The 17331-nt window shown below is 43.3% G+C and overlaps 1 protein-coding gene across 8 annotated transcripts in view; it reads right to left on the bottom strand.

Annotated features, from left to right (window-relative positions):
- Positions 1-2237: 2237 nt before the first annotated feature.
- The window catches only part of LOC140391818 (glutamate receptor 4), a 438531-nt gene continuing 423437 nt past the window's right edge, over positions 2238-17331 (bottom strand). For 2 of the 8 annotated variants that reach the window (XM_072476749.1, XM_072476743.1), the window contains 3 exons: positions 6583-6697; positions 3719-3853; positions 2238-3362 (listed from right to left, as the gene is read on the bottom strand). In XM_072476749.1, coding sequence (XP_072332850.1) covers positions 3198-3362; positions 3719-3853; positions 6583-6697 — 415 coding nt within the window. In that variant the 3' untranslated portion in view covers positions 2238-3197. Of the gene's footprint in view, positions 3363-3605; positions 3854-5891; positions 6007-6582; positions 6698-17331 lie in introns of all 8 variants that reach the window. The other 6 variants (XM_072476746.1, XM_072476750.1, XM_072476745.1 and 3 more) reach the window with 6 other exon arrangements.

The raw sequence follows: 17331 nt of genomic DNA, 5'->3' as shown, positions 1-17331 counted from the left end.
GTAGTGTTCAATTTTCTGGTCGCCACACTACCAGAAGGATGTGGAGTCTTTAGAGAGGGTGCAGAAGAGATTTACCAGAATGTTGCCTGGTATGGAGGGCATTAGCTATGAGGAGCGGTTGAATAAACTCGGTTTGTTCTCACTGGAACGAAGGAGGTTGAGGGAGACCTGATAGAGGTCTACAAAATTATAAGGGGCATAGACAGAGTGGATAGTCAGAGGCTTTTCCCCAGGGTAGAGGGGTCAATTACTAGGGGGCATAGGTTTAAGGTGAGAGGGGCAAGGTTTAGAGTAGATGTACGAGGCAAGTTTTTTACACAGAGGGTAGTGGGTGCCTGGAACTCGCTACCGGAGGAGGTGGTGGAAGCAGGGACGATAGTGACATTTAAGGGGCATCTTGACAAATACATGAATAGGATGGGAATAGAGGGATACGGACCCAGGAAGTGTAGAAGATTGTAGTTTAGTCGGGCAGCATGGTCGGCACGGGCTTGGAGGGCCGAAGGGCCTATTCCTGTGCTGTACATTTCTTTGTTCTTTGTTCAGTAATAGTGACCATGAAACCATTGTTGTAAATTTATTTTTAAAAAGCCCATCTGGTTGACTGAAGCCCCCTAGAGAAGGAAATCTCCATGTCTGGCCTAAATGTGACTCTAAACCCACGACAAAGTGGTTGACTTTCTGAAAAAGCCTAGCAAGCCACTCAAATCAAGGGCAATTAGAGATGGGCAACAAATGCTGGTCTTGCTAATGACATCCCCCTCCCATTATTTTTTTTTCTTTCCTCCCTCCTGGATTTATTCAGCTTCTTAAATGTATTTATGCCATTTGCCTCAATCATTGTTCCATATTCCAGCACACCCAGAAAAGTTTCCTCAGAATCCGTTATTGGATTTATTAATGATCATCTTATATACACCATCTCTAGTTTTAGACTCCCCAGAATTGGATACATCTTCTGTGTTTCTAGCTTATCAACGCCCCCTCATAATTTTAAAGATCTGTATCACCTCTCAGTCTTCACTTCTTCAATCTCTTCAATGTATTTCCGAGTTAAATTTCCTGCTTGGTGGAGGATGTTTGTGCATATTGTGACTGTTCTAAGGCCAGTTCTATTTGGCATCCTCATTTCCTGAGTATCACTGTTTTAGTAACATGTCTGTTTCGATAATCATGTAGTTGAATGCAAAGAGCTTACATCATTACATAATGAGACAGATATGGCATTATGAGTTTATTTCACAGGTAAATTACTCTCCATTGGTAATGCTACTGAATCACATTTTCCAACGTCTATTCATCTTTTGCACCCTTCTGGCCCTAAATCTGATTCACTCTGCCGACTAACATCTAGCAAAGAAATCTTAATGCACAAATTATTTTGATGCTTTGTCTAGTGGCTCCAATGATGCCCATGCCTCACTTTCTAGCTTCAATAATGCTAATATGTTAATAATAGCCACCATTCAGCAGCACACGGTTACACTCTGTTGATAATTGATCACCTTCATTCTCACCAACAATGCGTTACTAATGTTAGTTTCCTCTGGTTGAGTATTGTGCTATTGTCTAACCCTGCTTTATGGAAGTAGTGCTACAGGTGAAAGTCAGCATGAGCAACAGGTTGTGAGAGTGTAACAACGTAACTAAACTTTTAAAATGTCTTTATCCTTGCATCTAATGGAAAACACGCCACTAGTTTAGAATTTCATAGTAAAACGCTTCACATTTTGTGAATTGAACGAGGTTGTAGATTCCTACAAAACCGAGTGAATGAAGTCAATTAAGAGAACTGAACAAATATAATAAAAATAAAAGGGAAATACTGCACATTGCGGCAGTGAAACAACAGGAAACTACGAAACATTAAAAAAGGGGTGAAAACATTGTAATGATTTTACCTGGCTATGATTATTGCTTTTCAAATACTTTATCATAAAATCTTGCAACACAGACTGAGGCCACTAGGCCCAGCTTGCCTGTGAAAGACGTCTTTGTGAAAGAGCTATCCAATTAGGCCCATTCTCCAGCTCTTTATCACAGCCCTCCAATTTTCTCCACTGAAAGTATTCATCCCATTCCCTGTTGAAAGTTACTGTTGAATTTGCTTCCACTACGCTTTTAAGGCAGGAGATTCCAGATAGTGTTCTCTTAATCGTCCATTCAAGTATTTGTAGGTCATAGAACTTTCAAAAAGTAAGTACATAGTTCCATACAAAGTGCCCATAAACCTTGGATATTACTAACATTCTGATATTCAAATAAATATCAAGAATTATTCAGTTTTATTCATTTTAGTGGGTACAAAAAAGCACAATTTATTACACAGTACAATATTTTGTTTCAACTATACATTGTAGACTGAGGTGTAAACTAACATTCTCCTTCAAGTTAGACAGATGCAGACCGTGGTGGTTTAAATGATGCAATAATTGTAGTGAATGAAATGGAAACAACAAACAAGACAACAATGAAGTTTCTTCATTACAAAAGTATTTTTATACGTTAATAAGATGTGGCATTAATTTTCCTATATTGCAATGGAACTTCCCTAAATGGTTAAAAAAAACTATTTTCCACTACTTAACTTTTTTTTCTCATTAACATACTTTCATTAAAAAGCAAGCATTTTATTTTGTTCCTTTTCAAAGAAAAAAAATCTTCCTTTTTTAAAGAAAAGATAACGTTTGCCGTAAAATTCACAAATTTTACTTGTTTGTTATTTTCATCCGTGGTTCAGTGGTTTTGTTTTCCAGTATAAGTGGTTCACTCCCCTTTACTCTATGGATATTCTGAAATTTAGACGCAGGCTAATATGTTCATTGACTGCTATTTTCATAATGTGTCTTAGGACAAAAGCCAAGTGTGATTTTGTTTTCTCTAACAATGGGTTCTTCACTGGTTATGATTTCAATTCCTTATTGGCATGTATTTCTTCAGAAGTTTTTAGTTGCTTTGTTCTGTGAGCTCGACAGAACTTTTCTGATATCAAATCAGAATTGGGCTGTTTTAAACAGAGCACATGCACACTTTTTTCCTGATGGTGATCTGCTCCAAGTGAGCTCTCCCCCACCCTGCTCTTTGTCTCCACCTTTGGTGAGGAGTCTTGCAATGTTGTCGCAGTCTGTGGTGCATTACCATTAGTCACCGAGACCGTTCTGTAATTTTTTTTAAGGCACTCAAATAGTATTTGGTTTTTATGGTAGATCCGATGCTACTATAGCCAATCCTGGATTCTGTCTAATGGTAGGAACAGTGTGCACGGACTTCGAGCAGTCTGGAGTCAATACACGGCCATTTTCTCCGACACTTCCAGTTATGGATAACCTGGCTTTGTTTCTCATGGCTTCCGAAAAGGTTAGCTGGATTGAAACAAAAAATACTATTATTGCATGAACTTATTCTGATTAAAAACAACAACAAAATACGATAAACACCAAAAAGTCATTCTTAGCTAAGAAATAAGCAGCCGAACACTATAACATCCTCTTAAGTATTTCTTTTATGGCCATAACTCAATATGTAAGCAAGCAGTACCACTAGACATCATACCACAACACTTAATTACAAATGCACCACCCACTTTATTAGGCCCTAAATCCTACCCCTAAATTTTAACACTTTCGGTTCCATATACGTTGTAACCTTCTCTATATGTTGCTAAATTCTGGGTATTCTGCGTAGAAGTTGGATTAAAATTCTGTGTACTCTTTGCCACCTTCATTCTCTTCGCCTCTGCCCTGGACTTGTAACAGAATTCTACCAAAGCCACCAGCATTGCCAAACCAAGGCCTCCAACTAGAATATAGAAGACTCCAGCTACGTTGCTAAGGCTCAAAGCGCTGGTCTTGTCCTAAGAAGAAACAAAGCAAACCAATTAGACTTCAGTAGATAGTGTTAATGTAGCAAAGACAGGCCAATACAGGAGTAAAACTATAACCTATATTTAAAGCAATCAATTCCTTGAGCAAACAGAATAAATGACTTGCATTGGCTAAAGTTTGTATATTATTTTACATACACAATAAATAGCTATGAACACAATCTGATAATGATTTGCAGCTATTAACATGTGCCAAAAATAGATAAATCGTGATGTTGAAATGTAGGGCACCTTTCAGAACTTTATATGAAGCTTTATCCTTTAAAATATCACATGAATGTGAAGAGTACATTGATAAATAGTGGGGACCAAATACGAATATTAATATTCAAGAATCTTTTTAAATGGAGCAGGCATGTGACAAAAAATATTGCTATGCAATGTAAATATGTCTCTGAAGATGTCAAATGGGGCCATAACATTTTGTGTTCTATGGTGTACACAGTTACTTTTGTATGTCAGACACAGAAAGAAAAGAAAAGCATTTTGGACAAAAGAGATAGCATAGAAAGTAGCCACATTAACAGGTCCAAATGTCTCTGGGATGAATTTTCACCTTTATTGCCCGGGCCTAGTCTAGTGGAGTGGAGTTTCATAATCTGCCAATTTTCATCCGATTGATTTCATATGATTATCACCTGAGGTTTTCTGAAACTTTATCAGTGAGCTACTATGTGGTACTGAAGGAGTGCTCCCCTTTGAATAAAACCATTTGCTATTTTTAAGTTACATGAACTCCAGCATTCAAAGGGAGTTATTCTGACTGCATTTTTCCCTCAAACACAAATTAACTGGTTATTTATATTATCCTGTTTAAGGTGGCATGGTGGCACAGTGGTTAGCACTGTTGCCTACGGCACTGAGGACCCAAGCTCGATCCCAGTCCCGGGTCACTGTCTGCGTGGAGTTTGCACATTCTCCCTGAATCTGCTGGGTTTCGCTCCCAAAACCCAAAGGTGTGCAGGTTAGGTGGACTAAATTTAGTGTACCCAATTATTGTTTTTCCAAGTAAGGGGTACACTACATTTATTTTTAAAAATATTATTCTGTTTGTTAGATCTTGCTATATGCAAGATTTGCCGACTTAATAAGAGACACGATATCATAGAAATCATAGAATCCTTAAAGTTCAGAAGAAAGCCATTTGGCCCATCGAATCTGCACCGACCCTCTGAAAAAGCACCTTACCTATGTCCATTCCTGCACCCTATCCCTGTAACGCCACCTAACCTTTGGACAAAGTTGCCCCAAGGGGCAATTTTAGCATAGTCAATCTACTTAACCTGTACATCTTTGGACTGTGAGAGGAAACTGGAGCACCCGGAGGAAAGCCACGCAGATACAGGGAGAATTACAAACTCTGCACAGTCACCCAAGGTCGGAATCGAACCCAGGTCCCTGGTCTTGTGAGGCAGCTGTGCTAACTACTGTGCCGCCCTCTTTTAAGCAGATATCTTCAAAGTAATTAATTATCTATGTAGTATTATCTGGCATTTCTGAGAGTTATGTAAAGGTGTTACATAAGGAGTCTTTTGTTTCAAATGTACAGGCAAAAAACAGCCAAAGGTTCCGTCCTTATTTCATATAACTCATTCAGCTATGAAGTTGCCTGATTGTTGCAGTTAAAGGTCAAAGTCATGCCTGTCCAAATTCTTTATTCCTGAACAGAGTTATTCAGTGTGTCATTCATTTATTACTTCATACGTTGTACTGGGTTAAGCTTAATGTACCAAAATGATTAGTAACGGGCATTGATAATTACAGCAACATAATCTAATGCTTTGTTTCCTCATTTTCAACTGCAGTGAATTTGATTTTGACTAAATATAATTTAATTTACTAAATGAGTTGAGATATTCTCATTATGTGATTGTACAATAATAAAATCAATGCTTTATTGCAAGGTACTGCTGCTGAATATTCACATTTAATTATCATGTAAGTTGGTATTTATGCACCTAAACTGTTCTGAGAAGACAACAGTAGGTCCCGAACTGCAGTGACTGACCTTACTTCCAGAGTCCTTGGCTCCACATTCACCTTTATCGTACCACCATTTGTTTTTCAGCTTGTCTAAGATGCCTTGCTCACTGAGTTTCAAAACTGCAAGGTTTACGGGAACTCTTCACGTGGAAAATAACATAAATAACATCATATATGTTATTTTATGTTATTCAATTAAAGCCACACAGAATTTATTTACAAAGTGATAAAGCAAAGCCCCAGAAGGCGTATGCTGCATAGGCCCTAAATACAGAAACAGACATACAACTGGGACCTGCTATATCGCTTTAGGTAATAGGCATATACTGCTAGGGAAGCATTTAAATAAAAGCAAGTGCAAATTCCGTGAAACCAGAAATATTGGCAAGAAGACTTTAAAGGCTGCTTTCATATTTGAAAATGTATCTAAATTAAATGACATAATAGACTATTGAATATAAAGCAGTATATACATATTTATATGTTATATACATCATTTACAGAATACACTGTGTTGGGAAGAGGAGGCAAATATTTGTGTTTTTACGGTACTTGCATCACCTTGCTATTTTGTTGAGAAGAATAAAATTCTTCTCAGGATTTTAGTTGTTGCTGGAGTGCAACATTGACAATTACTGTAGAACTCATTTCATATGCTAGCAGACATACCCATTACTCGTACACTGTTACCCGTTTGTGGTGACATTGAGGCTAACCTTGGAGTCACCTCCCCCGCTGCCACACTCTCCTTTGTCGTACCACCATTTGTTTTTCAATTTGTCCAAGAGTCCTTGTTCATTCAGTTTTAAAACTGCGAGGTTAACAGCATTTCTTGAAACAATAAAACATACTTGTAAGAAAGTGCACAGCTGTTAAAAATTGAGACGGATGAGGACAAATAGTAATCTTTTCTGTTCCATGCTAAATAATACCTTCATTATCAGTCACACCTTTGATTCAGCAATCTTGTTCTGACAAGCCGTGCTTTACAAACTGTTCAATGCAGTTAGGCACTGCACTGTGGTTTCACTTATTGTAAAGCCAATGGGGGTGATTTAGCAATATATAATGGTTGATATTGAATTGGTTGTCCATTACACACCCTGACAATTTTCCTTCCTTTTGACTTCAATGAAAGGATAAATCAGGCAGGATCTATAAAGGGCAGCATTTATAAAAGGCAGCCAATCCAAAATCACTTGTTTTATGCCACTGTCAAAAATTAAAATTACCGATATGTCCACTGAGAATTTCGTAGTTAGCAAACCACATGTGGTAGTAAATGCTGCTACCACATGGTAGGAAAACACTAAAGAACAGAAACCAAGCAGAAAGCTGAAAAAATCCAGTAAGTGATGATAAATCTGTCCCCTGAATTGATAGAATTAAGGAAATGTCAGTGTCAGTGGAAATCATTTGTTTCATTGTGCTTGTGGATGTACTAGGTCCATAATGAAGCTTCCAATCTGATATCAGCTCTTCCTCCAGCGCCTCAATATTGTTATTTGACTTCCCTTCAAAACTGTGATTTATTCAGCTTCAACTGTCACTTATAATACTGCGTTCAACTATAAAAACTTGTTGCTTCAAAGAGATGTCTATTGACCTTTGACCCTAAGTATGTAGATGCAATCTTAAATCTTAGTATTTCGCAATATTCTGTTTTTGGGTTATTATTATTATTACAAATTAGCACTGTCCGAGGTCCAGCCCTGTCCGGTCCATATTGACACAGTCCAGGATCCTATCCTGTCCATATTAACACAGTCCAGGGTCCTGTCCTGTCCATATTAACACAGTCCAGGATCCTGTCCTGTCCATATTGACACAGTCCAGGATCCTGTCCTGTCAATATTGACACCGTCCAGGGTCCTGTCCTGTCCATAGTGACACAGTCCAGGATCCTGTCCTGTCCATATTGACTTGTCCAGGGTCCTGCCCTGTCCTGTCCATATTTACACAGTCCAGAGTTCTGTCCTGTCCATACTGACACAGTCCAGGATCCTGTCCTGTTCTCTCCAAATTGACACTGTCCAGGGTCCTGCCCTGTCCTGTCCATATTTACACAGTCCAGGGTCCTGTCCTGGCCATATTGACACAGTCCAGGATCATGTCCTGTCCATATTAACACAGTCCAGGGTCCTGCCCTGTCCTGTCCAATTTAATACAGTCCAGGGTCCTGTCCTGTCCATATTGACACAGTCCAGGGTCCTGCCCTGTCCTGTCCAAATTAATACAGTCCAGAGTCCTGTCCTGTCCAAATTAATACAGTCCAGCGTCCTGCCCTGTCCATATTGACACAGTCCAGGGTCCTGCCCTGTCCTGTCCAAATTGACACTGTCCAGGGTCCTGTCCAGTCCAAATTGACACTGTCCAGGGTCCTGTCCTGTCCATATTGACACAGTCCAGGGTCCTGTCCTGTCCATATTGACACAGTCCAGGGTCCTGTCCTGTCCAAATTGACATTGTCTAGGGTCCTGTCCTGTCCATATTTACATGGTCCAGGGTCCTGCCCTGGCCATATTGACACAGTCCAGGGTCATGTCCTGTCCATATTGACACAGTCCAGAGTCCTGTCCTGTCCATATTTACACAGTCCAGGGTCCTGTCCTGTCCAAATTAACACAGTCCAGGGTTCTGTCCTGTCCATATTTACACAGCCCAGGGTTCTGTCCTGTCCAAATTGACACTGTCCAGGGTCCTGTCCTGTCCATATTTACACAGCCCAGCGTCTTGTCCAAATTGACACTGTCCAGGGTCCTGTCCTGTCCAAATTGACACTGTCCAGGGTCCTGTCCTGTCCATATTGACACAGTCCAGGGTCCTGTCCTGTCCATATTGACACAGTCCAGGGTCCTGTCCTGTCCAAATTGACATTGTCTAAGGTCCTGTCCTGTCCATATTTAAATGGTCCAGGGTCCTGCCCTGGCCATATTGACACAGTCCAGGGTCATGTCCTGTCCAAATTGACACAGTCCAGGGTCCTGCCCTGTCCTGTCCAAATTAATACAGTCCAGGGTCCTGCCCTGTCATGTCCAAATTAATACAGTCCAGGGTCCTGCCCTGTCCTGTCCAAATTAATACAGTCCAGGGTCCTGCCCTCTCCTGTCCAAATTAATACAGTACGAAGTCTTACAACACCAGGTTAAAGTCCAACAGGTTTGTTTCGATGTCACTAGCTTTCGGAGCGCTGCTCCTTCCTCAGGTGAATGAAGAGGTCTGTTCCAGAAACACATATATAGACAAATTCAAAGATGCCAAACAATGCTTGGAATGCGAGCATTAACAGGTGATTAAATCTTTACAGATCCAGAGATGGGGTAACCCCAGGTTAAAGAGGTGTGATACAGTCCAATTAATACAGTCCAGGGTCCTGCCCTGTCCTGTCCAAATTAATACAGTCCAGGGTCCTGCCCTGTCCTGTCCAAATTAATACAGTCCAGGGTCCTGCCCTGTCCTGTCCAAATTAATACAGTCCAGGGTCCTGCCCTGTCATGTCCAAATTAATACAGTCCAGGGTCCTGTCCTGTCCATATTGACACAGTCCAGGGTCCTGCCCTGTCCTGTCCAAATTAATACAGTCCAGGGTCCTATCCTGTCCATATTGACATTGTCCAGGGTCCTGTCCTGTCCAAATTGACACTGTCCAGGGTCCTGCGCGGTCCATATTTACTCAGTCCAGGGTCCTGTCCTGTCCAAATTGACACAGTCCAGGGTCCTGTCCTGTCCATATTGACACAGTCCAGGGTCCTGTCCTGTCCATATTGACACAGTCCAGGGTCCTGTCCTATCCAAATTGACATGGTCTAGGGTCCTGCCCTGGCCATATTGACACAGTCCAGGGTCATGTCCTGTCCATATTGACACAGTCCAGGGTCCTGTCCTGTCCATATTGACACAGTCCAGGGTCCTGTCCTGTCCATATTGACACAGTCCAGGGTCCTGTCCTGTCCAAATTAACACAGTCCAGGGTTCTGTCCTGTCCATATTTAAACAGCCCAGGGTTCTGTCCTGTCCAAATTGACACTGTCCAGGGTCCTGTCCTGTCCAAATTGACACTGTCCAGGGTCCTGTCCTGTCCATATTGACACAGTCCAGGGTCCTGTCCTGTCCATATTGACACAGTCCAGGGCCCAGTCCTGTCCAAATTGACATTGTCTAGGATCCTGTCCTGTCCATATTTACATGGTCCAGGGTCCTGCCCTGGCCATATTGACACAGTCCAGGGTCATGTCCTGTCCAAATTGACACTGTTCAGGGTCCTGTCCTGTCCAAATTGACACTGTCCAGGGTCCTGTCCTGTCCAAACTGACACTGTCCAGGGTCCTGCGCTGTCCTGTCCATATTTACACACCCCAGGGTCCTGTCCTGTCCAAACTGACACTGTCCATGGTCCTGCCCTGTCCCGTCCATATTTACACAGTCCAGGATCCTGTCCTGTCCATATTTACACACCCCAGGGTCCTGTCCTGTCCAAATTGACACTGCCCAGGGTCCTGTCCTGTCCAAATTGACAGTGCCCAGGGTCCTGTCCAAATCGACACTGTCCAGGGTCCTGCGCTGTCCTGTCCAAATTGACTGTCCAGGCTCCTGCCCTGTTCTCTCCAAATTGACACTGTCCAGGGTCGTGTCCTGTCCAAATTGACACTGTCCAGGGTCCTGCCCTGTCCTGTCCAAATTGGCACTGCCCAGGGTTCTGTCCTGTCCTGTCCAAATTGACACTGCCCAGTGTTCTGTCCAAAATGGCACAGTCCAGGGTTCTGTCCTGTCCAAATTGGCACTGCCCAGTGTTCTGTCTTGTCCTGTCCAAAGTGACACTGTCCAGGGTTCTGTCCAAAATGGCACAGTCCAGGGTCCTGTCCTGTCCAAATTGACGCTGTCCAGGGTCCTGTCCTGTCCATATTTACACTGCCCAGGGTTCTGTCCTGTCCAAATTGACACTGTCCAGGGTCCTGTCCTGTCCATATTTACACAGCCCAGGGTTCTGTCCTGTCCAAATTGACACTGTCCAGGGTCCTGTCCTGTCCATATTTACACAGCCCAGCGTCCTGCCCAAATTGACACTGTCCATGTTCCTGCGCTGTCCTGTCCAAATTGACACTGTCCAGGCTCCTGCCCTGTTCACTCCGAATTGATACTGTCCAGGGTCCTACCCTGGCCAAATAGACACTGTCCAGGGTCCTGTCCTGTCCATATTTACACAGTCCAGGGTCCTGTTCTCTCCGAATTGATACTGTCCAAGGTCCTGTTCTGTCAAAATTGACACTGTCCAGGGTCCTGCGCTGTCCTGTCCATATTTACACAGTCCAGGGTCCTGTCCTGTCCGAATTGACACTGTCCTGGGTCCTGTCCTGTCCAAATTGACACTGTCCAGGGTCCTGCCCTGTCCTGTCGAAATTAACACAGTCCAGGGTCCTGTCCTGTCCAAATTGACACTGTCCAGGGTCCTGTCCAAATTGACACTGTCCAGGGTCCTGTCCTGTCCAAATTGACACTGTCCAGGGTCCTGCCCTGTCCTGTCCAAATTGACACAGTCCAGGGTCCTGTCCTGTCCAAATTGGCACTGTCCAGGGTCCTGTCCTGTCCAAATTGACACTGTCCAGGGTCCTGTCCTGTCCAAATTGACACAGCCAAGGGTCCTGTCCTGTCCATATTTACACTGTCCAGGGGCCTGCGCTGTCCTGTCCAAATTGACACTGTCCAGGGTCCTGTCCTGTCCATATTTACACACACCAGGGTCCTGTCCTGTCCTGTCCAAATTGACACTGGCCAAGGTTCTATCCTGTCCAAATTGACTGTCCGGGCTCCTGCCCTGTTCTCTCCAAATTGACACTGTCCAGGGTCGTGTCCTGTCCAAATTGACACTGTCCAGGGTTCTGTCCTGTCCTGTCCAAATTGACACTGCCCAGTGTTCTGTCCTGTCTTGTCCAAATTGACACTGCCCAGGGTTCTGTCCTGTCTTGTCCAAATTGACACTGTCCAGGGTTGTGTCCAAAATGGCACAGTCCAGGGTCCTGTCCTGTCCATATTGACACAGTCCAGGGTCCTGTCCTGTCCATATTGACACAGTCCAGGGCCCTGTCCTGTCCAAATTGACATTGTCTAGGATCCTGTCCTGTCCATATTTACATGGTCCAGGGTCCTGCCCGGGCCATATTGACACAGTCCAGGGTCATGTCCTGTCCAAATTGACACTGTTCAGGGTCCTGTCCTGTCCAAATTGACACTGTCCAGGGTCCTGTCCTGTCCAAACTGACACTGTCCAGGGTCCTGCGCTGTCCTGTCCATATTTACACACCCCAGGGTCCTGCCCTGTCCAAACTGACACTGTCCATGGTCCTGCCCTGTCCCGTCCATATTTACACAGTCCAGGATCCTGTCCTGTCCATATTTACACACCCCAGGGTCCTGTCCTGTCCAAATTGACACTGCCCAGGGTCCTGTCCTGTCCAAATTGACAGTGCCCAGGGTCCTGTCCAAATTGACACTGTCCAGGGTCCTGCGCTGTCCTGTCCAAATTGACTGTCCAGGCTCCTGCCCTGTTCTCTCCAAATTGACACTGTCCAGGGTCGTGTCCTGTCCAAATTGACACTGTCCAGGGTCCTGCCCTGTCCTGTCCAAATTGGCACTGCCCAGGGTTCTGTCCTGTCCTGTCCAAATTGACACTGCCCAGTGTTCTGTCCAAAATGGCACAGTCCAGGGTTCTGTCCTGTCCAAATTGGCACTGCCCAGTGTTCTGTCTTGTCCTGTCCAAAGTGACACTGTCCAGGGTTCTGTCCAAAATGGCACAGTCCAGGGTCCTGTCCTGTCCAAATTGACACTGTCCAGGGTCCTGCCCTGTCCAAATTGACACAGTCCAGGGTTCTGTCCTGTCCATATTTACACTGCCCAGGGTTCTGTCCTGTCCAAATTGACACTGTCCAGGGTCCTGTCCTGTCCATATTTACACAGCCCAGGGTTCTGTCCTGTCCAAATTGACACTGTCCAGGGTCCTGTCCTGTCCATATTTACACAGCCCAGCGTCCTGCCCAAATTGACACTGTCCATGTTCCTGCGCTGTCCTGTCCAAATTGACACTGTCCAGGCTCCTGCCCTGTTCACTCCGAATTGATACTGTCCAGGGTCCTGCCCTGGCCAAATTGACACTGTCCAGGGTCCTGTCCTGTCCATATTTACACAGTCCAGGGTCCTGTCCTGTCCATATTTACACTGTCCAGGGGCCTGCGCTGTCCTGTCCAAATTGACACTGTCCAGGGTCCTGTCCTGTCCATATTTACACACACCAGGGTCCTGTCCTGTCCTGTCCAAATTGACACTGGCCAAGGTTCTATCCTGTCCAAATTGACTGTCCGGGCTCCTGCCCTGTTCTCTCCAAATTGACACTGTCCAGGGTCGTGTCCTGTCCAAATTGACACTGTCCAGGGTCGTGTCCTGTCCAAATTGACACTGCCCAGGGTTCTGTCCTGTCCTGTCCAAATTGACACTGCCCAGTGTTCTGTCCTGTCTTGTCCAAATTGACACTGCCCAGGGTTCTGTCCTGTCTTGTCCAAATTGACACTGTCCAGGGTTCTGTCCAAAATGGCACAGTCCAGGGTTCTGTCTTGTCCACATTGACACTGTCCAGGGTTTTGTCCTGTCTTGTCCAAATTGACACTGTCCAGGGTTCTGTCCTGTCCTGTCCAAATTGACACTGTCCACAGGCCTGCCCTGCCCTGCCCTGTCCAAATTGATACTGTCCAGTGTCCTGCCCTATCCTGTCCAAATTGGCTCTGTCCAGGGTCCTGCCCTGCCCTGTCCAAGTTGTCACTGTCCCGGGTCCTGCCCTGTCCTGTCCACATTGACACAGTCCTGCATACACTTTAGAATTGTTTACTGGCTCATTCCTATGTAGGACTACATGTACATAGAAAGCAACTCAAGACATTTGACTCAATTAAAACTTTTCAAAATGTTTTGACGTTTATCTATGAGGAGAGTCAATATACCCAATGAAAGAATATAGAGGGAATTTCCTGGAACGAGACCTGATGAAGCAGAAGTATAACACAGTGGAAGCTCTTCATTACAATGCAGTACAAGTTCTAATGCTTCAATTGCTCACACTGATTCAACAGCTATGATAGTGAATCCAACTGCTAACAATACTCTATTTATACTGTGGTAGCACAACCCCTTGAAAGGGTGTGCCCTCGTGGTCCACGTGGCTGGCTTGGGGTCAAAGGGCCTCTTCTGCATTGTGTGATTCTGTGATTCTATCATGCGGGAGCAGGCAAGCCTCACCAATGAGGGATCAGTGCGGGTCCCGGGGAGAGGAGTTCTAGTCAGAGTGAACTTGGGACTGGGAGCCAGAGTGTTAACACCATGTTAGAGATTCTGTGCCGGTACATAAGTTACCCTTGTTAGTTGTCAATAAACACTTTGTTCTTTATTCCTACCGCCTACCTGGTATTGCCTCGAGCCACCACATATATCTCAGGAAATAGCATTATATTTTGCTACTTATTCCTTTATAACATAAGAAAAAGATAACTCTCTTAACCATCATGTTATTTTCACCTAATCTGCCTCGTTATCACACAGAAACAATTCGATCTCAGCAGCTTGACGCTACGCAGTCGGCAAAAAACCCCATCTGTCAAGCATGTTAGACTGTTCTTGCATTGATGGTGAACCAAATGTACAGGTGATCAAGGTTTGTTAGACAAGCTGTAAGCTAGGATTTTAAATGACAAATGATAAAATTATCCTTGAATATGTAGTTCTAGAAATATAGTATGAGCATCAAGACCTAATGGTCTAGGTCAGTCCAATAAATTGAGCCAATTCAAAATATCTGCACATTAAATATACAAGCAAATGCTTCTGAAGCTAATTTAAAAAGGTGCTGAAATATTGTGATAGGAAAAGACAATTCTATTATGTTCTTATTGGCACAGCGCAGGCAATGTCAAATATTCTTTCCAAACTGTTAGTTTTTCCTTTCCCCTTTGAGTAATAAATTACCTTTGTAGTTTTTGAAGTATGCATACCATAATATCTGCAAAATTGACCTTGTGAATAACTAGAAAAATGTACAGAATAACAGGTATTATTTTATGTAGAGTGGCTTTGAAACAAACAGGATCTAAATAAGAGTATGTACCAGGGCACATAGCAGAACAGACCTGCCAATGCTCAGTCCCACAATGTGATAGGATGCAGGATTTCATAGAATCATAGAAATTACAGTGTAGAAGGAGGCCATTCAGCCCATCGAGTATGCACCGGCCCCTGTAATGAGCACCCTACTTAAACTCGTGCCTCCATCCTATCCCCATAACCCAGCAACCCCACCCAGCCCCTTTGGACACTAGGGGCAATTTATCATGGCCAATCCACCTAACCTGCACATCTTTGGACTGTCGGAGGAAACCGGAGCACCCGGAGGAAACCCACGCACACACGGGGAGAACGTGCAGACTCCGCACAGACAGTGACCCAAGCCGGGAATCGAACCTGGGACATTGGAGCTGTGAAGCAACTCTGCTCAACCACTGTGCTACCGTGCTGCCCGTGATTTGGTAATACTTTTCTAATACATGACTTTGATTCCAGCTGTGAAGTGTTTTTCTATGGAGAGAGAGGAAAGTGGGATGGTGTTTCTAATCTACCAACTGATGATCCACAGAAGATTAATATTAATTGGCAAATAACAAAACTCCATTTATCAGGCTTCAAAGGATGTTCAGCTCCACATTTAGCTCAAATATAGTATTAATCATAATATCAACCAAAATTGTTGTGGAATGTATTACTCCAGTGTTGCTCAATAACTTAGGCTATAGACCCAACCAGTATTTTGTTTAAAGATCAGTCTCGCAATGCATTAGCACAGTACTGTAGAGTTGCAGGATGTACCTAATTTCCATATTGCTGCAATTGAGAATTGTTAAATGGCAGTCCACTTGTGTTATGGGTGTTAGTATAGCTTCATTCTTAATAGTTAAATAATGACCCACATCCAAAGGTAGACACAATAGAACCCTGGAGAGATGAGCATTTTTCTCGATCGATTCCTCTATCATTAGGTTCAATAACTTTGCCTTTCATTGCTGACATATTGTGGCTGCAATGTGATCTAAAAGATGCACTGCAGCAACTCACCAAGGTTACTTCAGCACCACTACCCTTTCTTTTGATCTCTACCACCCAGATGGACAAGAGCAGCAATGTCATGGGCGCATCATCACCTCCAAGTTCCACTCCAAGTCACAAACCATCCTTATTTGAACGTATAACTGTTCTTTCTTCATCACTGGCTTAATATCCTGGAACTCCTTACCTAATTCCTATGGGAGAAGTATCTTCATCACTAGGACTGCAGTAGCTCAAAGAGAAGGACCATCACCACTTTATCAGGCTAACTACCTGCAGTCTTGACAGCATCACCACATCAAATAAAAAAAAGAGCAGCAAATTTGGTAACAATGACAGGTGAGGGAACGCTAGGTTGCATTTGGTTTGCAAGCTGCATAATTACTGTTGCATTAGCCAATGGGAAAGTCCAGGCTTGTCTATTCATAGACAGTATAAATTGTCTAAAGTCTCTCTAGGTTCAGGAATAAGCATGTCAAATTTGTAAGACAACCTGTTCTTACCTCTCCAAAGACACAAGAGTTAAGAGGAATGGAAGCAATGATGTAAAAATTGTGGTACAAAAGGCATTTGAACATTATCAGTTATGAGAATGGAACGCATAGTTGTGACTGGAGGGTGAATGCTCACATTAGAAGATAATTCTGTGATCTTGCATTCCTGATTGGAATCACACCAGGTAGAACTCTGGGCCAGAGATACGGCTACAAAACTGTAGCTCTGATTCTCTGATCCGTGCCCCCTTTGAAAGCAATTACTCAGCTGGAGTCCAAAATCACAGAATAATCTACAGCCTACTGGATAACAAACACAAAACTTTAAAATGACGTTAAAACCATGCCTACATGGGAGTATTTAAGATGGTGGCACGACAAAAAGTAATTTAAAATGTTTACTTCCCACTAGATACTTTAAAGTGCTGTATTAGTCTACATTGCTGCAATTTATAACAATCCATTGACAGTATAGCACCTTGACACATTGGAAAGACGTGTAGATACTACATAAAACCATACGTTTTCTTTCCATTTAGAATATTGCTAAATTTTCTGTAACTTGAATGAAAATTAAGTTTACCGTCCAGTTCTTGATGCCTAAACTAAAATTAATGTACACTTTATTTATTGGATCAAAAAATCTTCTTTGTTACAAAAGTACTGAAATAGAATTGTTTTGATCCCACCTCCTACAGCTTTTAGTGCCACTAAGGACAATACGATTGATCTTACTTTCAATAGTGGAACATTCGTTACCTGCGTACTCTTTAAAGGTGCGGAATGAGATCATGCACACACCAGTCACACAAGATAAAAGAAATACAAGGGTCATCA

This window comes from Scyliorhinus torazame, chromosome 15, assembly GCF_047496885.1.
Source record: "Scyliorhinus torazame isolate Kashiwa2021f chromosome 15, sScyTor2.1, whole genome shotgun sequence".
NCBI classification, from domain to species: Eukaryota; Metazoa; Chordata; class Chondrichthyes; order Carcharhiniformes; family Scyliorhinidae; genus Scyliorhinus; species Scyliorhinus torazame.
This window is presented reverse-complemented; position numbering and strand designations above follow the sequence as displayed.